At 43.9% G+C, this 23,650-nt stretch overlaps 1 protein-coding gene across 1 annotated transcript; it reads left to right on the forward strand.

The window, feature by feature from the left end:
* The first annotated feature begins 1,669 nt into the window (after nucleotides 1-1,669).
* Nucleotides 1,670-23,495, forward strand: LOC147121592 (cofilin-2-like). Its single transcript, XM_085981954.1, has 4 exons — nucleotides 1,670-1,825; nucleotides 8,417-8,706; nucleotides 12,341-12,417; nucleotides 21,132-23,495. The coding sequence occupies exons 1-4, from the start codon at nucleotides 1,823-1,825 to the stop codon at nucleotides 21,236-21,238; spliced, it is 477 nt and encodes a 158-aa protein (XP_085838080.1). The 5' UTR covers nucleotides 1,670-1,822; the 3' UTR covers nucleotides 21,239-23,495.
* The last annotated feature ends 155 nt before the right edge of the window (nucleotides 23,496-23,650 follow it).

The raw sequence follows: 23,650 nt of genomic DNA on the forward strand, positions 1-23,650 counted from the left end.
CTTTCAAAAGGGAGTTGGATAAGTACCTGAAGGAAAGAAATTTGCATGGCTAAGGGGAAAGGGCAGGGGAGTGGGACTGGCTGAAGTGCTCTTGCAGAGAGCCAGCATGGGCTCGATGGGCTGAATGGCCTTCTTCTGTGCTGTAACCATTCTATGATTCTATGATTTTTGTGGGCCACCTGCCCTGGAACCCCCACCCCCCATGATCGCGAACCCCCACCCCCCATGATCGCGAACCCCCACCCCCCATGATCGCGAACCCCCACCCCCCATGATCGCGAACCCCCACCCCCCATGATCGCGAACCCCCACCCCCCATGATCGCGAACCCCCACCCCCCATGATCGCGAACCCCCACCCCCCATGATCGCGAACCCCCACCCCCCATGATCGCGAACCCCCACCCCCCATGATCGCGAACCCCCACCCCCCAGCCATTTTCCCCCGGCTGCCTCCCCAGCCCAATCTTGAGGTGCACGGGACAACTGTTTGGTGCCCAGTAGCTCGCCCGCCAAATTGAAAGGACGCCAAAATCGCGAGGGTCCTCATTGCCGCCTGGAACTGTCGGTCAGCCAGTGCAATCCCCCAGTCCGTCGCCCAAAAGTCAAAATAGATTCCATACTGTGCTAGCAACGAGTAAACAAAGTGTTGAAATTAAAATAAAACTCAACCTATTATTACCGTTACTAGAATCACACGGATAACAAAAAAGGAAATACAGTTTTCAGTTGCCATGAAGCAACAACAACTTGTATTTATATCGCTCCTTTAAAGTAGCAAAACGTCACGAGGCGCTTCACGGGAGTGTAATCAGAAAACATTGACACCCAGCCAAAGAAGGAGATATCAGGACAGGTGACTAAAAGCTTGGTCAGAGGTAGGTTTTGAGGAGTGTCTTAAAGGAGGAAAGAGAGGCGGGGACGGTTAGGGAGGGAATTCCAGAGCTCAGGGCCTTGACAGTTGAAGGCCTGGCTGCCAATGGTGGAGCGATGCACAAGAGGTTTACCTCTTTTTATTTGAACCCAAAAAAAAACAATTCGACTGTAAATAAACAAAAGTTCAACTAAATCTTAACAAATCAAATTAAAATGTGGTTTTCCGAATTGATGATGCACTCCAGTCCCCGCGGCGCCCACCGGTCGTGGAAATACCGCGCAAGAGGTTTAAGTTGGAAGAACCCAAAGATGTGGTGGTTAACAATTTTTATTTTGGAAAACTAAACTCCTTCCTTTCTGACTTGTTCAGGTTGAAGTAGCACACATTTTGTGCCGCACCCCAGAGTTCATTTCTCACTGAACAACACCGAACTATTCCCCCCACCTCTCTGATCCTACTGTAGTTTTGGTGACAAGAGGGCCACATTCTATTCCAGATCACAGCCCCAATCGCCACATTGAGGAGCTGGTGGGAGAACGCCAAATAGTTCCAGCCCATATATGGCAGCAGACGTCACTGACTCCTTGCTACCTTGTCCAGCGAGCCCAGTGGAAGAATCGCCACTTCAAACCAAGAATAAATAAAACCTCTGGCGAGTTTGGAATGCTTTCGGCAATCGCATTCACGCCTGGCATTTATTAATGATCCCATGAGGGTGGCTGATGTACATCTAATGCTTTTTCTTTTTTTAACCAAAAAAAGTTAAGAGTTTGGGAGCCGACCCCGGAAATGGAGATAAATGGGCGTGAAGAAATGCAATTGGGGAGGGAGTCAAGATCCAGGAAACTAGAGGCTGGAGTCCAGCCGCCATTTGGGGTGTGAGGCTCGGAGCAGCAAGTCCTAAGTTAGCCTAGTCCAGGTGCGAGTGACCAACGCCGGCTCAGCAATGGTAAGTGGCAGTACATCAGGGGCTGGGATCTTGGGGACTAATAGCTCTTGGGAAATGGGCCAGTTTTGTCGGTAGCTCCGGGTTTCTGCTTGTATGTCCCCCCCAAAGACACTGGGGATAATTGGTGTTTTAAACCAGCACCGTATTTCTAAAGAAGGTTGTTAGTTTCGATCTGTGAAACTGAAGGTCGCTCCTTTTGTCCTCTTGCTCGGTGTCATTTCTGGAGCTCCGCTCCCTGTCCCTCTCTGCTCCCTGTCCCTCTCTGCTGGAATGCTATGGCAGCAGTGGCCAGTGCTTTGCTCCCGTTCCCCTGCTCTGCTTTCACTTTAAAGCGGCAGTGACTTTCCTTCCATTAACTCAGCAAAATGGATGTTTTGGGGTGTTTTTTTTCCTGCAAGCCAAACTCCTAGTTTCCAACTTTGCCCCGTCTCTGTGTCCGGAGGAGTTGTAATGAATCTCCCGGACAGTCTCCCCGCCGCCCTGTCTGAAGCTGGGACACCGCTTCTTTACTGCAACTTTCCCCCCCCACCCCACCTGCGGTGAGATCCAAGATCTTTGCAACATTTAAAGCGAATTGAAATGGATCCATTGAGGTGTGTGGCGCCGGGGGGCGGTTTCTATATATTAAAGTTGCATTTCCACGTTCAAATTGGATTGCTAGGCTCCTTTTGACTCCAGACTGAGTTGTGTATGTCCTGGCCGACAATCCTCCCTCAAACACACGGATTAACAAGACACTCGACTCTTTTGCTGTTTGCTTTAGCTGCTACTTTAGCCCACTTACTAACAATGACTTCTACAAAGTAATTAATTGTGCATGAATTACTGTTAGCTTTTTCTGATCTACATTGCAAGTCTTTGTCTCGCCTCCTCCCTCTTCCTCCTCCTCCTCACTGACTGATAAGTTGTGCGTTGGCAGCAGAGAGTAGTTTTACCTGTCCAACCAGGTGTGGGTCGGTGAGTCACTGCTTATTGCGGAATGAAGGGCTCCACGCAGTTCTGCAGCTGTTCGAGGTCTCGTGTGTGTGTGTGTGTGTGTGGTGGTGGGCGCGTTGTAACGTTTTGGCAACTCTCTGAATTCCTAATACCCGACTGGGTGGGGTTCTATCGAGCCAGTGTATGCTGTGTGAAGCTTGTGGGGAGATAAATATTATCAGCCGTTGAATACTCCCAAGGCCTCAAGTCTGCCGCTCCGCTTTGCACTGCGGTGTAACAGTTGCTTTTCACCGCCCCCTGATTTGGTTCGGTTGAATCTAAACCTAGTCTAACACCTGTGACGCTCCCGCTGACGCCTGCAGTTAGCAATTTTTTTTGAAAGGGCATGGAACCGCTCCAGTACTTGTACAGCGCAACTTGCATTGATATAGCGCCTTTAACATGGTAAAATGGCCCCACCCAAGGCGCTGCGCTCGTGCCTTCATATCCAGAGGAATGCTCCAACAATGCCAAATACTTGGCTTGAAACATCACATATGGCAAGTTAGACGTTGTAGGAAGAGTCAACCATATTGAGTGACCCTTTTTTTTGCAATGAATAATTTGGGTCACAATTTTTGAATCTATTCTGAATGCTGTATTTCTAAATCTTTCAGCCCTGATGATGCTTTATTTGCAGGTGACAGTCAGATCTTACATACAGTACAGCAAGTTTGCATTTGTATTGGCAGTGTGAACTTGAATTAACTTTTTTTTATTCTGCTTCTAGTGGCTGTACTTCACAAATTACAGCTAACTACAATAATTCAAAAGTGGTGCTGTATCTCCATGGTTGTCTGGCATCTTCTGTAAGAGCATAAGAAATCAGAGCAAGAGTAGGCATTTGGCCCCTTGAGCCTGCTCTGCCATTCAATAAGATCATGGCTGATCTTCTACCTCCTCTGCACTATCCCCATCTATCTCCCTTGATTCCCTTTTTAATATTCAAAAATCTATCGATCTCTGTCTTGAATATACTCAATGATTGAGCCCTCACAGCCCTCTGGGGTAGAGAATTCCAAAGATTCACCACCCTCAGTGAAGAAATTTCTCCTCCTCTGTCCTAAATGGCTGACCTGTTATTCTGAGACTGTGACCCCTGGTTTGAGACTCCCCAGCCAGGGGCAACATCCTCCCTGCATCTACCCTGTAAATTGCCCTGTTGACAATGAATGGCATTAGTTAGCTGATATGCAACCCTTGCTATAAATGGTCTGTAGACTATCTTGATTTTAGTGATGGTGCTGAATTCCAGTAGATCTGAAATGACAGATCAGGATAATATGTATAGTTTGCCAGAAATCCTGGATCAGGCTTTCTGTAAACTGCATATGCTTGTATCACCCCATATTTCATCATTAGTTCTGCAGAACACATGTTACTTACCATTCAAGGATGGGTTAAATCAGATAAAAGCTTCACAGTATTTTATGTTCTAGGTATTAAATACTTGAGTAAATTGTATTTATACCTAAAACAGGTGACTTAAATGTTCTGCATGAGTTATATTGATCTAGCACATTTTAAAGTTCAGATATTCCTAAAAACAGTTAAGTCCAGTGACCCACTAAAGGTATCCATTGCAGCAATGTGCAGTTTGTTTTGAAATATCGAGCTTTATTCCACATGTGCAAGAAACAAAAGAACTAATATTGTGCTATATCTTTCATTAACTTGGTGCAATGCCAACTGCACAGCAGGAGGAGGGGGGGGGAGGGGGGGGAAGGACGGGTAGTTCTGATTTGTGTATGTCAGCTGTGGCTCAGTGCGGAGCACTCTCTCCTCTGAGTCAGAAGGTTGTGGGTTCAAGTCCCACTCCAGAGACTTGAACACACAAATCTAGGCTGACACTCCAGTGCTGTGCTGAGGGAGTGCTGCACTGTCGGCGGTGCCGTCTTTCGGATGAGACAGTAAACCAAGTCTGCTCACTCAGGTGGATGTAAAAGATCCCATGGCACTATTTTGAAAGAGCAGGGGAGTTATCCCTGGGGTCCTGGCCAATATTTATCCCTCAATCATCATAAAAACAGATTATCTGGTCATTATCACATGGCTGTTTGTGGGAGCTTGCTGTGAGCATATTGGCTGCTGCACTTCAAAAGTACTTCATTGGCTATGAAGCGCTTTGGGACATCCTGAGGTTGTGAAAGACACTATAGAAATGCAAGTACGATAGCAAAATACTGCGGATGCTGGAAATCCGAAATAACAACAGAAAACGCTGGAAAAACTCAGCAGGCCAGGCAACATCTGTGGAGAGAGAAACAGAGTCAATGTCTCAGGTCGAAGAAGGGTTTCTCTCTCCTCAGATGTTGCCTGGCCTGCTGAGTTTTTCCAGCATTTTCTGTTCTATAGAAATGCAAGTCTTTCATGTACCATCTTGAGCCAGTCTTGATCTGCCTCCTTCTTGGAGATATATTGGTCCTTTTTGTTCTTCAGCTCACTCATTCATTGATTCCCTCCAAGGTAGTGGAAAATGGAAGAGAAACTGTTGAAGGATTCTGGTTGGTATGGTGCATTTGGATGTTGCCCTTTCACTTTTGGAAGAGACATCACATTTAGTCCAGAGGGGCTGTAAGGGCACCAAGTGAAACAAGCTGGACACTGTGGGCCCAAAACATAAAAAGGTGTGACAAATAGTAAATACTTCACACTAGCATAATGGGTGACATTTTGCAGTTGAGACTTGCTGTTGGGGAAGAGTAGTGGGAGTGTTATTCTGCAACTTGCCCTATTGGCAAATGTAGGAAAAGTTCCCAGCACCTATTGAACTTGCCTTGAGCACAAAATACAATCATCCAAGATTTTTGAAAGCTGAAGTAACCTGATCTCTCCATCCATTCTGCTTAATTATTGATGTTCACTATTAGACTGCTTTCCATTTTCAGCCTGCTTGGATGAACCCAGCTGGTCAAAATAGCAGTGTAGCCCTGAAGGCGGCTGATCTATTCTCCATAGACCTAAAGCAAACACCTAGAGTCTCTTTGGAATTTGACAGTAATACAGAAGTGAACTGCATTTGGACTGAGGGATTGTTATCCTGCTAACCAACTTCCTAGCACCAAAGTACTTCAGTAAGGGGTTTGGGGGGGGGGGGAAAGGACACCGAGCAGTACTACACAAATTAGGAGAATGGTCAAAGGTGTGGTTTGAGTAGGCTTTCAAATGTGGGAAGAGAAGTAGCGAGTTGGGAGAGTTTAGGGAAGGAGTTCCAGCAAGCAAGCTTAAGCCAGCTGAAGACTTCTGTTGTCTTGGAGTGGCAACTTGGCAGCTGGTAATAGTTCTGAGGGAATGTCTGAAGTCTTCCCCCTTATTATTGGCTGTCAATTTTAATTAATACTAGACTACCTCCCTTCAAACTATTCATTCCTGTCTTGACTAGCTAATTCTGTTCAGTTTGGGCTCCGAACAAGACAAATTCAAAGGGCTTGATGGTTCTAGTAGATCAGGGTGAGGCAGATTATAAGTAGTTTCATGAATTTCCTGTTGAAGCTGAGGTTGAACTTGCAGTCTAGTTTTGTAATATACTTGTCTGTTACCTGGAACAGTGCTGAGTGAATGGACTGTAGGCTGCCATAAATGTGTCAACTATCTTAAGTACTGCCAGCAATGTTGATCCCTATTTTACTGTAGGTGTTGTCACATTCATTAGCATTGTTGCCAGGTAAAACTCTACTGTAGAAATTAATGTCCCCCATTCATTTTGATGCTGTGTTTTTGTCCAGCCAGATAAGCTACAATTGTTTCTGGTCCTGTACATTCTTGTGTTGGATTCATGGCTGACTATATTATTGCCAAAAGCATGTTCAATATACCCTTGAAATATTTTAATACAAGGATAGATTTGAGGACAAACTTTTTTTTTTTTGGTTTTTTAAATCGTTCTGCTCCAAAGTAGCTAAGAGAACATGTAATAAAATGAGTCCACAGTAGAATTGACGCAAGCTGCTTTAAATGGAAGGGGGGGGAATTGCATGGATCCACTAAATTGCAGTTTGCCCTGAAGCTACAACAGATTGCTCTTGTAGCAGCTTGTTCACTTCCCAGCAGAAGCATTCAATGCATCCTGGAGCTGTTTAAAACCAAATTAGGCATGAGACTTGGACTGGTGTAACATGGCATTTGCTGCAAATTCCAACAGCCTCCTGGAGGAAGGAGGTCTCTCCATTACAGCTTTAGTGCATTCAGTGGTCTCCTCTTCTCCTGAGTTAGATGGTCACTTTTTCCACCTATAAATGTCCAAAATCACCTGCATCAACATGAAAGTGGCAGTGTAACTCCACCCTGAAGAAACCACACCTGTTACTCTTGCATATGAAGATGTACTGGTGCCAAACTGTACTTGGGTAAATGTACTAGCTGTGCAGCATGTATGGATTGTACATGTCTGTGATTTTATGCATTTAAATTGGCTTCTGACATGAGTTAATGAAGCTTTCATAAGAGACTAATTTCATAGGGCAATTTGCCTGTGCTGATCACTGAACTATTGTATGCTGTCATGAGCTCCTAATATATAATTCTGCCTGTACTGGTTAAAGATGTGACTGCCTTTTTTGACTCTGCCTTGATCAGCTGGCAGTTTCTGTGCCTCATAGAACTCTAAATTAGCAGTCCGGAACAGAGTTCAAATCCCACCGTGGCAGGTTAAGAATCTAAATTCAGTTTAATTAAAACTGGTATTGGTTAAAGTGACCGTGAAGCTTTCAGGTTGTCTTCGAAACCCAGTTGGTACACCAATGTCCTTTGGAGAAAGAGGACTACCGTCCTTACCCGGTCTGGTTATATCCCTGCCTCCAGTCCCACAGTAATGTGGTTGATACTTAACCACCCTCTGAAGTGGCCTAGCAAGTCATCCTTGGGGATGAGCAATAAATGCCAACTTTTCCAGCGACTCCCATATCTCAATGAATTTTTTTTTAAAGTCCAAACCCTGGAAACTTGGAGCTGCTTCATCGCTGGCTCTCGCTGTGACATGGGCAAATGAGGCCAGTAGTGACTTGATAGGCCGAGGGCTCTAGCAGCACAAATTAACTTGGCAGAAGCTTCTAATGGTGTAAATCGGGTGGAAATGGCTTCCACCTGAATTTCCCCATGTGCAAAAAAAAAAAAAAAAAATTCCTACGCCATTCCTGCATGGTAAGTACACTGGAACAGTGAGGAAATTTATCCCTGATTCTTTTTCTTGCTGTAGGATTCCAAAGATTCTTAGTGCTTCACAGCCTACAGTACAGATAGCTGAACCATATGTTCCATTTAGTGCCCTAATGCAGATCTGTACATATGGACTAGGGAGTGTGCCGAAGTCCTGTTTCCGCATGTAAATCGGGGGTTCTGGCGTAGATGCAGCTGTGGATGGGAGAAGCTGAGGAAATTCTCTGCTGTAGTGAACATAACCTCCATGGGCTAATGAGCCAGGCTATTTGGAAAACCAGTAATCTACTCTCTATATATAGCTAAGGAGTCTCCTCACCATGATTGGACTTTGACCTATTGTAATTGTATACTATAAATAGAGGCCCACCATTTTTAAACCTGATTTTAGCTAAGTTACTGGCTAATAGGAGGCGATCTGCGATTTTGACTTTTGTAATAGCTTAGTAACTTTTCTTGCAGCAATCTGGTATAAAGATCCATGCTACGGTCACTGGCGCCTTCGAAGCCATGAAGATACGGAAGCCGCGGTCGGATTACACAAGGAAAAAGTTTCTTCGCCTACGCATTAGTGACGATGAAAAATTTATTATTGTGGATAATGAATTTGACACTGTGCAGCAAACGTCTGAAGATAGCTTTCAGCATTTATTAAAACTCCTAATGCCCACTTCCTGTTGTTTTATAATTTATGATGTCAGTTATGGGACCAAGGATTCCCCCATCAAGGAAGATCTGGTGCTCATACAATGGTATGTTGTTCAGTGTGTGTGTTACCTTTGCTGAGGTAAGTCTTTTGGATGAATGCCTGTGTTGCCCTGAAACAAGTGGAGAAATATCAGGATAATCTCTGGCATAAAGCAACTGCTGAGTCCCAAAACTGATCCAGCCTGTGTGCGTGCCTCAAACTGCTGCCTCTGCTGTACAACAGCACCCCACTGCATATCCAGCAAGGTTCCCCAAACACAGGCCAGCATCATATGAAGTCATCTCGCTTCTCTTCCACCGCCCTCCCTGGCACACACCAGATCTCGGAATGAAAACTGCAACAATAAACTGGTCACTTCCCATCACTCCTTTAATCAAGTTCTGTGGTCCTGTTTCAAAATTTTCTGTCGCTCCATCCCATTTGACTCTCCCATCAGAACAGTGTTCACAGAATCACAGAAACCCCACAGTGCAGATAGAGGCCATTTCGGCCCATCAAGCCTGCACTGACACATATCCCACCCGATCCCCGTAACCCCTACACCAACACATATCCCACCCTATCCCTGTGACCCCATGTATTTAATCCCCCTAACACTAAGGGTCAATTTATCATAGCCAATCAACCTAACCTGCACATCTTTGGACTGTGGGAGGAAACCGGAGCACCCGGAGAAAACCCACGCAAACACAGGGAGAATGTGCAAACTCCACACAGACGGTCGCCCGAGGCCGGATTCGAACCCGGGTCTCTGGCGCTGTGAGGCAACAGTGCTAACCACTATGCCACCGTGCTGTCCCATAGCAATCGCTGACTGAATAGCCACTTGCTATTTTTACCAAAAAAACGCACAACAGGTTAAAGTTCATGTGCAGATACCGATACTGTGTGAATGAGTAATGAGATCATATGCCCACCCAAGGACAGTATCTTTTTAAAACTTACTATTCAGAAATGCAATTCTCCACGTGTGGCTAATGTGTTGGACTACACTGTTAAGGAGAAGCAGAGCAGTATTTTGCAGGCTAGATGGTAAGGTTCTGTAGGCTGTTGTTTGGAAACAATTGAATTAGTTAATATAAATAAAAACCAAAAATGCTGGAAATACTCAGCAAGTCAGGCAGCATCTGTGGAGAGAAACAAAACCTCTTTCTCTTCCTGGATGTTTATATTTCAGATTGCTGATCTTTAGCAATGAGGGTAATCCTGCTTCTCTAACACCCTAACTTTCCCCAAGCACAGACTTTAAAGATCAATTTTGATGTTGTCCCACACAAGTACTTGAGTGGTGTTACTGAACAGCAACACAGTGAGTCATAGTCATAACAGCACAGAAGGAGGCTATTCGGCCCATCGAGTCCGTGCCGGCTCTCTGCAGAGCAATCCAGTCAGTCCCATTCCCCCGCTCTATCCCCGTAGCCCTGCAAGTTTATTTCCCTCAAGTGCCTATCCAGTCTCCCCTTAAACATTGAGTGTTTCCGCTTCCACCACATCTGTCGGCAGCGAATTCCAGGTCCTCACCACTTGCTGCGTTTATATAAAAAAAAAAAAAAAAAGTTTTTCCTCACATCCCCCCTGTATCTCTTGCCCAAAACCTTAAATCTGTGTCCCCTAGTCCTTGTACCATCAACTAGTGGGAACAGCCTTTCTCCATCCAGCCTATCCAAACCCATCATAATCTTGTACACTTCTATCAAATCACCCCTCAACCTCGTTTTTGCTCTAATGAAAACAAATCCAGCTTCTTCAACCTGTCCTTGTACCTGAGATTTCCCATCCCCGGAACCATTCTGGTAAATCTCCTCTGCACCCTCTTAAGGGCCTTCACATCCTTCCTAAAGTGTGGTGACCAGAACTGGACACAATACTTCTGTTGTGGCCTAACCAGCACTTTATAAAGGTTCGGCATAACTTCTCTACTTTTGTACTCAATACCTCTTTATGAAGCCCAAGATCCCATATGCTTTGCTAACCACTCCTCTCTCTCTCTCTCTCTCTCTCTCTCTCTCTCTCTCTCTCTCTCTCTGTCCTCCCAGGTCCGTCTGTCCCTGCACACACTTTAAAACTGTGCCATTAAGTGTATATTGCCTCTCCCTGTTCCTTCTGCCAAATGCATCACCTCACACTTCTCTCTTAAATTCCGTCTGCCCATTCTGCTAGCCTTTCTATGTCCTGTTGCAGTCGATTGGAATCATCCTCACTGTTTGCCACACCTTCATCTTGGTGCACAAACTGGAATTGGTTTGAGACTAACTCACCTAATTGGAGTACTACTCCGCACTGAGAATCAGTACAATTGGGCTCGTCGCTATAATGGTCACCCAGCTGTGGTGATTATTTGGACTCCTGGCTAAATTGATCGCTATAACCACATTCTACGATAGATTACTTTTACACCTACTCTGTAGGGTGAGGTTTTGTCTAGTAGAATAATCATCTGTTTTTAAAAAAAAAGTCAATAACTATCAATTTCAATTGTTTAGGAAAGCTGATGAATTACAGGCAACATAGTCACACAGAGACATTATTCATTACTGCAATTAATGCTACTTGGCAAGTCCTGCCCATGTAGCGATACAACTTGCTGCTTTTAGCTGATTTTTTTGAGTTGGTGCCTTGGATCTAGAGGCAATAAAGCTCTGCTTGGTACTGAGGTTGCTGATCTGTTTCGGGAATGGGCCCCTGAAGTCTGCTTCGTGCCCTGTTCACACAGGCTGCTTGTAATGCACTCCCAAAACCCCTGTGGTGGACAGACCCAGTGCCGCTGTCATGCACAGGACTCTTCATGGCACACTTCAGATCAGGGGTCCTTGGCAGATAATGCAGCTGGAGTGCCTGAGCAGAGCTTCAGGGGAGGCTTGCCTCAATTTAGATTGCATCTTTCTGGGTAGCCCTCTCCTCGCAATAGCGCCAATGCCCTCTTTACTGCATCGCCTGTCCCATGGCCTCCAGCATCCAATCGACACGTCCTACAAAAAAAACCAAAACCCTCATTTAAAGGCTCTTCACTGGCTACTGGTACCCAATTTTCTGGGTTCCCAGTTAGCAACCCCAGCACTTCACACGCCAAGTGGCTGGAACGCCATGGAAGTATTTAATGGAGCCAATCTTTCTTTCCATTATGTTGAGGAGCAATGGTCCCAGCAGCAGTGCGTGGGACATCATTTGCCCCAGAATTAATTCTGGAAAATCTCCCACGTGAGAAGGTGCAATATTAAAAATGGGATATGGCAATAGGAAATGGTGCTGGACTGGAAAAGGCAAGCTTGATCAAAATAGAAGGGATCTGGCCCAAATTAACTGGGTGAAAGTTAGTAGACAGGCTGAAAGTAATAGGTCACAAAGCACCATCTAGTGGTTAAATGTGCGGTTACAGGTGTGAATGTGTCCGAATGGTTGTTTGGGTGGGGGGGAAATCGCCCAGCGGGTGGCACTTGACTTGACTTGCCCTAGTGTCACCTGATGAGTCAGCACTACAAGTGCCCCTTTTAAGGGAACCTGCGGAAATAATAAACAAACAAATAGTCCAATGTAAAGTGAAGCAACAAAACCAAGAGGAACTTTGCCAAATAAATATTATCTTAGAGGCTAGACCATCTATTCCCCACTAGTCGTGGAAGCTGGTTAAGATTTGCAAAAGTCACATTTTCTCAAAGTAAATCTTTTGACTTTTCTAGGTGTCCAGACAAAGCAGACATAAAGGAAAAGGTGCAGTATTCAATGACCAAAAACACACTCAAGGGCACCCTCAAAGGTTAGTTAAATCATTATTGTGCACCATCTATTTCTGTAGAAACTGAATTAGGCACCCACTTGAATTTAAGAACTACAAATCTCAATTGAATTTCAAGGACTTGCATTTCTATAGCGATGTATATCCAAGTGCTTCCAAAAAGTACTTTCCCTTGGCTGTGAAGTGTAGTCACTGGTAATGTAGGGAACAATGCTAGCAAATTTTACAAACTGCAGTGTGATAAAATAGTTCTGCCTTTTTTCTTGTTCTTATGAAGTTGAATTGGGGGGGGGGGGGGAAGTAAAAGGGGAAGATTATTATTTTATCCTTCCAATGTGTATGGGGAGGGTGGTGTTCTGTAGCCTATCTTTGCTCTGATGCCAGTGGATTATTTTGGCCTCAGTGGGGAGGGGGTGTGGTAAAAAAAAATTTGGTGGGGGGGGGGGGGAAGAGGGGGGGGGGGAGAAAGGAGAGTTTCCAGTGGCTGCATCTGGCGGGCAGGGGGCGGAATTGAAGGTGTTTTTGGGGGGGGGGGGGGGAAATTCAGGAACTGCAAATCTGACATGGGGAGGAGGGAGAAGGGGGGGAAAGTAAATCCATATTACAGTTGGTTCCACCTGCTTACATTGCTAAAACAGTGTCTCTTGTCCTAGTGGTAGAGTCCTAGAGCCATGAAAATGTGGCTCTAATTCTGCCATTCCGATAAGGGAGGTTGGTTTCAGCAGCGTAAACTGGGAGCTGTCATGGACTTCCACAATCCAGATTAATCGCATACGAAAGGAAGGGTGAGGAAAGCTCTTCAGACCTGGCTCAATCCTGTACACCATTGATCCATCCCATAGCCATGCATCCTCCAAGGTGAGGCTTGGAGCAGAGAAATAAAAACTCCTTGAAGTTCAAAACATTTTCTCAATTCCTCCAACTCCCTAAGGCTGGCAGGCAATCCAGTGAAACTCCAAGAGACTGTAGGCCTTATAAATCCTCAAGTCACAACTACTAGCAATTTGCACTCTAACTGGAAATGTCCTCTTTCAGGAATTGACATGTTCCCTTTTTTTTTTTAAAAAGGACTATAGTTAATCCATACTCAACGTTCCGAGTGCAACAACTCAAGAAAAGATTTCTTGGCATCTGTACTAACTCGATCTTGTCATCCATTGTCATCTCAAATAATCTAATGTGGCCAGATTAAATGCAATCCCTTCAATCACTCGCTCTCACTCTCACTCTCACTCTGATGTAGATCCTATACTTTATGGCCTTTAGGGAAGAGTGATAATATGATGGCATTTTATATTGAGTTTGAAAGTGATTTAGTTAAATTGGAAACTAGGATCTTAAATCTAAACAAAGCAAACTACATAGGGGTGAGTTGGCTATGGTAGATTTGGGAAACTGCATTTAAAAAGTATGACTGTAGACAAGCAATGGCTAACATTTAAAGAATCAATACATAAATTTACATTCCTTTAAGGCACACAAACCCCACAGGAAAAGTGGTCTAACCGTGGCTAACGAAGTTAAAGATAGTATTAGATCAAAGGAAGAGACTTATAATGTTGCCACAAAGAGTAGTAAGCCTGAGGATTTTAGAATTCAACAAAAGAGGACCAAGAAATTGATGAGGAAAGGGAAAATAGAATGAGTAAACTAGAGCGAGACATAAAAACAGACTAAAAGCTTTTATAGGTATGTAAAAAGGAAAAGATTAGCCAAAGTAAATGTGGGTCTCTTACAGGCTGAACATAAGAAGCAGGAGTAGGCCAATTGGCCCCTTGAGCCTGCTCCACCATTCAATAAGATCATGGCTGATCCAATCTTGGCCTCAACACCACTTTCCCGCTCTCTCCCCATACCCCTTGACTCCCTTGTAGTTCAAATGTCTGTCAATCTCCACCTTGAATATATTCAGTGACTCTGCCTCCACAGCTCTCCGGGGTAGAGAATTCCAAAGAGTCACAACCCTCTGAGAAGAAATTCCTCCTCATCTTCATTTTAAATGGGTGACCCCTTATTCTGAAACTATGCCCCTAGTACTAGATACCCCCACTAGGGTAAACATCCTCCCAGCACCTACCCTGTCAAGCCCCCTCAGAATCTTGTGTTTCAATATGATCACCTCTCATCCTTCTAAACTCCAGTGAGTATAGGCTCAACCTTTCGTCATACGTCAACCCCTTCATCCCAGGAATCAACCTAGTGAACTTTCTCTGCACTGCTTCCAATGCAAGTATATCCTTTTTTAATATGGAGACCAAAACTGTATGCAGTACTCCAGGTGCAGTCTCACCAGCACCCTGTAAAGTTGCATCAAAACTTCCCTACTCCATACCCCTTGCAATAAAGGCCAACATTCCATTAGCCTTCCTAATTACTTGCTGTACATGCTAACTTTTTGTGTTTCATGTACTAGGACCCCCAGATCCCTTTGTACCGCAGCATTTTGTAGTCTCCCTCTATTTAAATAATAACTTGCTTTTTCATTCTTCCTTCCAAAGTGGATAACCTTGCATTTTCCCACGTTATACTCTATCTGCCAAATTTTTGCCTACTCACTTAACCTATCTGTGTCCTCCTCACAACTTGCTAACCCACCTATCTTTGTATCATCAGCAAATGTGGCTACAGTACACTCGGGCCCTTCATCCAAGTTATTTAATATAGATTGTAAATAGTTGAGGCCCCAGCACTGATCCCTGTGACGCCCCACTAGTTACTGATTACCAACCAGAAAATGACCCATTTATGCCGACTCTCTCTTCCTGTTAGCCAATCCCCTATCCATGCCAATATATTACCCCCATGCACTCTTATCTTGTGCAGTAACCTATTATGTGGCACCTTATCGAATGCCTTCTTGAAATCCAAATACACTACATCTACTGGTTCCCCTTTATCTACCCTGTGTTACATCCTCAAAGAACTCTAGCAAATTTGTCAAATAATTTCCTTTTCATAAAACCATGTTGACTCTGCTTGATTGTCTTATGATTTTCTAAATGTCCTGCTATTACCTCCTTAATAATGGATTCCAGCATTTTCCCAATGACAATGTTAGGCTGACTGGCCTATAGTTTCCTGCTTTCTGTCTCCCTCCTTTCTTGAATAGTGGTGTTACATTTACGGTTTTCCAATCCGCTGGGACCTCTCCAGAATCCATGGAATTTTGGTAGATTACAAACCATGCAGCCACTATCTCTGCAGCCACTTTTAAGACCCTAGGATGCAGGCCATCGGGTCCAGGGGACTTGTTGGCTTTTAGCCCCATTAGTTTGCCTAATACTTTTTCTCTAGTGATGATCGAGATTATTTTAAGTTCCTCCCTCCCTATAGCCCCTTGATTATCTATTATTATTGAGATTTTTAGTGTCTTCTACTGTGAAGACTGATCCAAAGTAATTGTTCAAAGTCTCTGCCATTTCCCTGTTTCCCATTATTAATTCCCCAGTCTCAGCCTCGAAGGGACCAATGTTTACTTTAGCTACTCTTTTTTTTTTATATACCCATAGGAGCTCTTACTGTCTGTTTTATATTATTTGCTAGTTTACTTTCATACTCTATCTTCTCCCTCTTTTTTTTAAATAATTTTTTTAGTCATCCTTTGCTGGTTTCTAAAAATGTGCCAATCTTCTGGCCTACCACTAATCTTCACAACATTGTGTGCCTTTTCTTTCAATTTGATACCAACCTTAACTTCTTTAGTTAGCCACGGATGGTGCATCCTTCTCGCAGAGCCTTTCTTTCTCACTGGAATATACCTTTGCTGAGATTTATGAAATATGTCTGCCACTGCTGATCTACCATCTTACCCATTAATCTATTTTCCCAGTCCACGTTAGCCAACTCTGTCCTCATACCTTTTTGTAATTACCTTTTTTTTATTTAAGTTTAAGACCCTAGTTTCAGACCCAAGTTTCTCACCCTCAAACTGAATTTGAAATTCTGCCATGCTGTGATCACTCTTTCCTAGGGGATCTTTTACTATGAGATCATTAATCCTGTCTCATTACACATTACCAGATCTAAAATAGCCTGCTCCCTGGTTGGTTCCTCAACGTATTCCAAGAAACCATCCTGAATACACTCTGAACTCGTCTTCAAGGGATCCATATGATGATTAAAATCGCCCATGATTATTGCAGTACCTTTCTTGCAAGCCCCCATTATTTCTTGATTTATACTCTGTTCTACAGTGTAGCTACTGTTAGGGGGCCTATAGACTTCTTACCCTTACTATTTCTTATCTCCACCCAAACTGATTCTACATCTTGAGCTTCTGAGCAAAGATAATTTCTCATTACTGCACTGATCTCATCCTTTATTAACAGAGCTACCCCACCTCCTTTTCCTTTCTGCCTATCCTTCCGAAATGTCATACTCTTGAATATTCAGTTCCCAGCCTTGGTCACCTTGCAACCACGTCTCTAACGGCTATCAGATCATACCCATTTATTTCTATTTGTGCCGTCGACTCGGCTATCTTGTTACAAATGCTGCGTGCATTCAGATATAAAGAGCCTTTAATTTTATCTTATTTTTCCTTACTCTGACTCTATTTTCTGGTGCACTCTTATGCTTGTACGCACTGCCCCTTCCTGATGCATTCTGGTTATCGTTACCACTCTCGTTGCCCTGCACTATTGCCTTGTCCTTTCTCTTTGCCTTCCTAAATACCCCTTCACCTGAACCCCTATCTTCTATTTCCAGTTTCGCTTTTCTCCCTTCAGATTCTACCATCGGGTTCCCATCCCCCTGCCAAGCTAGTTTAAACCCTCCCCAACAGCACTAGCAAAACCCTCCCGCAAGGATATTGGTCCTGTTCCCGTTGAGGTGCAACCCATCTGGCTTGTAGAGGTCTCACCTTCCCCAGAAAGTTCCAATTCCTCAGGAATCTAAAGCCCTCCCTCCTACACCATCTCTCCAGCCACGCATTCATCTGCTCTATCTTCCTATTTCTGTACTCACTAGCACGTGGCACTAGTAGTAATCCGGTGATTACTACCTTTTTGCGGTCCTGCTTTTTTAAACTCTTTCCTAGCTCTCTAAACTCTGCCTGCAGGACCCCATCCCTCTTTCTACCCATGTCGTTGGTACCGCTATGGACCACGACCTCTGGCTGTTCACCCTCTTTCTCCCCCCCCCCCCCCCCCCCTCAGAATGCCCTGCAGCCATTCAGTGACATTCTTGACCCTGAAACCAGGGAGGCAACATACCATCCTGGAATCACATCTGCGGCCGCAGGAACTCCTGTCTGCTCCCCTAACTGTTGAATCCCCTACCACTATTGCTCTCCCTCTCTTTCTTTCCCCCCCCCCCCCCCCCCCCCCCTGCCGCCTGTGCAGCTGAGCCTTCCATGGTGCTGTGGACTTGGCTCTGGCTGCACTCCCCAGAGGAACCATCGCCCTCGCCAGTACTCGGCACCGAATACTAGTTGGTGAGCAAAATGGGCTCAGGGGCTCCTGCACTACCTGTCTGGTCCTCCTCTTCTGTCTGGCGGTCACCCCATTCCCCCTCTGCCTGCACATTCTTAAGCTGAGGGGTGACCACCTCCCGAAACATGCTATCCATGTAGCTCTCAGCCTCGCGGATGCACAGCAGTGACTGCAGTCGCCGCTCAAGCTCCGTAACCCGGTGCTTGAGCTACTGTAGCTGGCGACACTTCCCGCACATGTGGTCGTCCAGACCACGGGAGGTGTCCAGGACTTCCCACATGGCACAGGATGTGCATTCCATAGGTGTGAGCTGCCCTGCCATACTTCTAATTAACAGACTATTTACTAACCTAGCTGGAATAAACTTTTTTTTAAGAAAGCCAAGTATAAACATTTACCAGCTACTCACCAATCAGCTCCCTCCCCTTGTGCTGACATCACTTTTTGACTTCTGATGTCACTCTTTCAAAATTCTGCCGGTGCTGAGTTGGTACTGAGACGGGAGAAATTATAATGGGGAATAAGGAAATGGCAGAGAAATTAAACAAATACTTTGCCTGTCTTCACGGAAGAAGATGCCAAACACTTCCCGGAAATAGTGGAGGACCAAGGGTCTAGCAAGAATGAGGAACTGAAAGAAATTAGTATTAGTGAAAAAAAAAAGTACTGGAGAAATTAATGGGACTGAAAGCTAATTTAAATCCCCTGGACCTGATGGTATATCTGCTAGGGTTTTGAAAGAGGTGGCTATAGAGATAGTGGATGCATTGGTGGTTGTTTTCTAAAATTCCATAGATTCTAGACTGGTTCCTGCAGATTGGAAGGTAGCAAATGTAACCCCACTATTTTAAGAAAGGAAGGAGAGAGAAAACGGGGAACTACAGACCAGTTAGCCTGACATCAGAAGCAGGGAAAATGCTAGAATATATTATTAAGGACGTGGTAACAGGGCACTTAGAAAATAATAGGATTGGGCAGAGTCAACACGGATTTATGAAAGGGAAATCGTGTTTGACACCTGAGTTTTGAGGTTGTAACTAGCAGAGTAGATAAGGGGGAAACCAGTGGATGTGGTGTATTTGGATTTTCAGAAGGCATTCGATAAGGTGCCACACGAGTTAATTAAACAAAATAAGGGCTCATGGGATTGGGGGTAATATACGAGCATGGATTGAGGATTGGTTAAAGAACAGAAAACAGAATAGGAATAAACTGGCCATTTTCAGGTTGGGTTGGCAGGCTGTAACTAGTGGGGGTACCGCAAGGATCAGTGCTTGAGCCTCAGCTATTCACAATCTACAATGATTTGGATGAGGGTACCAAATGTGTAATATCCAAGTTTGCTGATGATACAAAGCTGGGTAGGAATGTAAGTTGAGGAGGTTTCAAGGGGACATAAACAGGCTAAGTGAGTGGGCAAGAACATGGCAAATGGAATATAATGTGGTAGGGAAAATAGAAAAGCAGAGTATTTTTTAAATGGTGAGAGATTGGGAAATGTTGGGTGTTCTGTGGAACCTGGGTGTCCTTGTACACGAATCACAAAGTTAACATGCAGGTACAGAAAGCAATTTGTATGTTGGCCTTTATTACAAGAGGATTTGAGTATAAGAGTAAAGAAGTCTTGCTGCAATTATATAGGGCCCAGGTGAGAACCACACCTGGAGTATTGTGTACAGTTGTGGTCTCCTTCCCATAGGAAGGATATACTTGCCATAGAGTGTGCAACAAAGGTTCATCAGACTGGTTCCTGGGATGGGGGATTGTACTATGAGAGATTGAGTAGACTAGGCCTATATTCTTGAGGGTTTAGAAGAATGAGAGGTGATCTCATTGAAACATACAAAATTCTTACAGGGCTTGATGGTAGATGCAGGGAGGATGTTTCCCCTGGCTGGGGAGTCTAGAACCAGGGGTCACAGTCTCAGAATAAGGAGGAGAAATGTCTTCACTCAGAGGGTTGTGAATCTTTGGAATTCTCTACCCCAGAGGGCTGTGGAGGCTCAGTCATTGAGTATATAGATTTTTGAATATTAAGGGATATGGGGATAGTGCAGGAAAGTGGAGATGAGGTCGAAGATCAGCCATGATCTTATTGAATGGCGGAGCAGGCTCGAAGGGCCAAATGGCCTACTCCTACTTCTTAGACAGTTTTGCCTCTGGCTTCGTGCTTTTTATATTTCCAGATCTCAAAGCTTTCCTTCCATCTATAATCTATAGGATTTTAAGACTCAAGCTTGGCATTACCCAACCAGCACTTGTTGTACCTCATCATCTCTCTTGTCTTCATTCTTCTAAACTCTAGAGAATATAGGCCTGTTTTGTTGGTTTGGACTATGCTCTCTTTTTAAAGGCTTCATTTAGGCAGATTTTTTTTTGTTTTGCTTTCAAATGCCCAACAGAGATGGGAATTCCCTGAAGCAAATTAATTTCAATGTAAGCAAACGTAAGATCATCCACTTTGGCTCCAAAAAGGTTAGATCAGAGTACTTTCTAAATGGGGAAAAGCTAGAAACAGTGGAGATTCAAAAAGACCTGGGGGGGGTCCAGGTACATTGATCATTAAAATGTCATGGACAGGTACAGAAAATAATCAAAGGCTGATGGAATGTTGGCCTTTATATCTAGAGAACTGGAATACAAGGGGGTAGAGGTTGGCTACAGTGATACAAAGCCCTAGTTAGACCACACCTGGCGTTACTGTGAGCAGTTCTGGGCAACACACCTTGGGCTTAGGAAGGATATATTGGCTTTAAGGGTGTGCAGTGTAGATTTTACCAGAACGATACCTGGGCTCCAAGGGTTAAATTACGTGGCGAGATTACACAAACTAGGGTTGTATTCCCTGGAATACAAAAGGTTTAAGGGGTGATTTGATTGAAGTTTAAGATATTAAGGGGAACTGGTAGGGTAGATAGAAACTATTTCTACTAGTTGGGGAGTCTAAGACTAAGAGGCATAGTCTAAAAATTAGAGCCAGGCCTTCCAAGAGTGAAATTAGGAAACACTTCTACACACAACGGGTGGTAGAAGTTTGGAACTCTCTTCTGCAAATGGCAATTGATGTGATCAATTGTTAATTTTAAATCTGAGATTGATCGATTTGTTAACCAAAGGTATTGAGGGATATGGACCAAAGGTGGGTATACGGAGTTGGGTCGCAGATCAGCCATGATTTCATTGAATGGCAGAACAGGCTCGGAGCTAAATGGACTACTGTTCCTCGCTGCAGAGTGCTTTGTTCCCACTAACTGAGCATGATGGTACATGTCACTATTGTAAAATCTTGTACTTTTTTTTCAGGTTTCAAGGCTGAACTTGAGATCAATTCTTTGGATGAAATAGACCGCAGTGCCCTTGCTGAGAAGCTGGGGAATGATGTCTTGCAAGTAGAAGGAGTAAACGTGTGATGCTGTAGAGTGCCACCTATCTGAAAGCTTCCTTTTGTTGTAGTTGTGTACCTGTGTCCTGATGTATTCTAAGGCTGCTTCAATCTAGTTTCAGCTGTATCCTCAATATGCCAAATGGTTCCTCCTGAAAGACCAGCTGTTGCTGTTTGTAATGGTATTGTTTTGAGTAAAAATGAAATGCTTTACTTGAAAGTGACCATTTTGGATAGCATCTATTGTGTATCCTTTTAGACTAGAACTTTTCTTTAACATGCAGACACCTCATGGTATTGATGACTTCCAGTCTTTGGAAACTACTTGCTAATTTTGAGGGTTTAGTGCCTTGTCTCAGACTCTTGAGCCATTGCAAATTTAAGGCCTGTTAAGACTCTAGAAACTTTTGTTACTGAGACTGGCTATTCGAGTTCACATGGAGTGCTTGCACAAGTGAGGGCTTGCTCTTGCTAACTATTGACACTGCTTTGTCTTGCTCCCATCCCGCCTGTATAATCTTAGTTCCACCTTTTTTATTAAAGGACTGCTAATAAGATTTGACATTACATGAGTATTTTACTGTTGTTGCTATTGGTCAATGAAGCTGTAACTTGCAATGACAAACCTTACTTTATTTTGCCAAACTTAGTTTAAGTGTTGCAATGAGGACTCCACCAGGCCATGACACTGCTGTCCCTCAGGATGGCAGAGAATCTGTGTGGCTTGCCAGGCCCACCATCACTATAATGTGCCCACTTGGGTGGGGTTCCAGTGGTCGTCCCAGCCAGGCAATGGAAACGCAGGGAGGCAAAAGTAGACCCCACCACTTCCATTTTCCTGCCACTTGGTGTGGGATAGCAGAGGGGAAATCCAGGCCTTAATGTTTTCAATCATGAAATTCCCCATAAGATATAATGTTTTGAATGGAAGGCAGTAATTTGAGAAACCAGAAGGTGATTTTTAAAAAGGAAATGGCACTACTACCACACTCCAACATCCAATGTGTTTGTCCAGCCCTAAAATATGCAGGATTAGTGAGCTGTGAATTATTTATAAAAACACCCAGCAGTGTCATTTTATAGATCTTTATCTTTTCAGCCATGGTTTCTGCCTGGAAAAAGCATTTTAAACTGTCCCACTTTGGAATATGTACTGCTCGTTAGAGGTCATTGGTGGGAGTGGTTTTAATGATTGATTATTCATTCCATCAGTCAAAGATATTGTACAAGGAAATGGCTACTTTAATGTTTTGCAATATGCTTTCAAGTGGTTTTTTATTGTATATTGGTTCCCATGTATTAACCTACTGCCAATATGGTTAAAATGTTATGTATCTCCACTCTGTACCAAGTTAGCTAACCTCAACCAGAATGGATAGTTGGGGAACTATGATGGACCTTCATCTCGTGGGCAGGGTCATTGGGTTCCTACTCTCTGCAGGGGCTCTCTCTGGCAAGTATGCAAACATGGTGACCATGTTGGTATGACTGTGATTTACCCCACCCCCCCAAAAAAGTTAAATAGCCTGCTGACACTCAGTATGCAGCTTCTGAAGTAATGAATGATAGTTTGAGGTTCCACCAGGCTGTAGGTGCCCACGGATTTGTGCCCTAGTATGAGGCGCTTCCTTCAGAGGAAGGGAGAACACCACCACAATTATAGATTCATAGTCAAAGGGTGAAAAATGTAGTCCACAGTCACTAGATTGGGCAAGGTAGCCTGCTTAGTTTGTTACATTCTTTGAAAACGAAGAGAAATTTACAAACTAATCACTCCATTGCATACTTGCGATATTAAATGGCGATCACCTCATGTCATGCCAAAACGTGATTAGTTTTGGTTCAGAAAACAACTGAGTTCTTAAAATGCAAAACATGACCATAGTGGTTAGAAGTTTTTTTTTAATATGTAGTGTAATCTGACTCAAGTATCTCCTCCTCCATGTCACCTGCCAGATACACTCCAATTCCTTCGAGTGTCTAGTTAGTGTCAGCAGGCTATTCAACCATTGGGAATATTGTAGCAAAGACTGATCCTAAATTGGGAATAAAACCTGATTTTTTTTTTTTCCTTTTGTAAAATTTAAAATGGCAGCGCACTGGAGCCAATTAGTGTCCTAACTGTCCCCTTTACTGAATTCAACCAAATCATACTGGGAATCAAACTTTCTATCTTGTATAGTTTACTGGATACTGATTTTTACCAACTGAACATTTGAGGGGAGCTTATAACCTGTACCATTGCATAAATATACAGTTGATCCTCAATAAAATTCTGAAATTGTTTTCTTTTACTGTCATGGTTTTCAAACATTTGTGAGTGTTATGTAACAAACTATTACCTGACCTATGGTGGGGCATCAGTAGCAGCAGAACTGTATGCTATTGTAACCCTGTGGCCTGGTATCCAGCCAGGAGCCTAACCCTGGTTCAATGCAGA

This window comes from Somniosus microcephalus, chromosome 3 (assembly GCF_052327205.1).
Source record: "Somniosus microcephalus isolate GS21.2 chromosome 3, FLI_Smic_1.0, whole genome shotgun sequence".
NCBI classification, from domain to species: domain Eukaryota; kingdom Metazoa; phylum Chordata; class Chondrichthyes; order Squaliformes; family Somniosidae; genus Somniosus; species Somniosus microcephalus.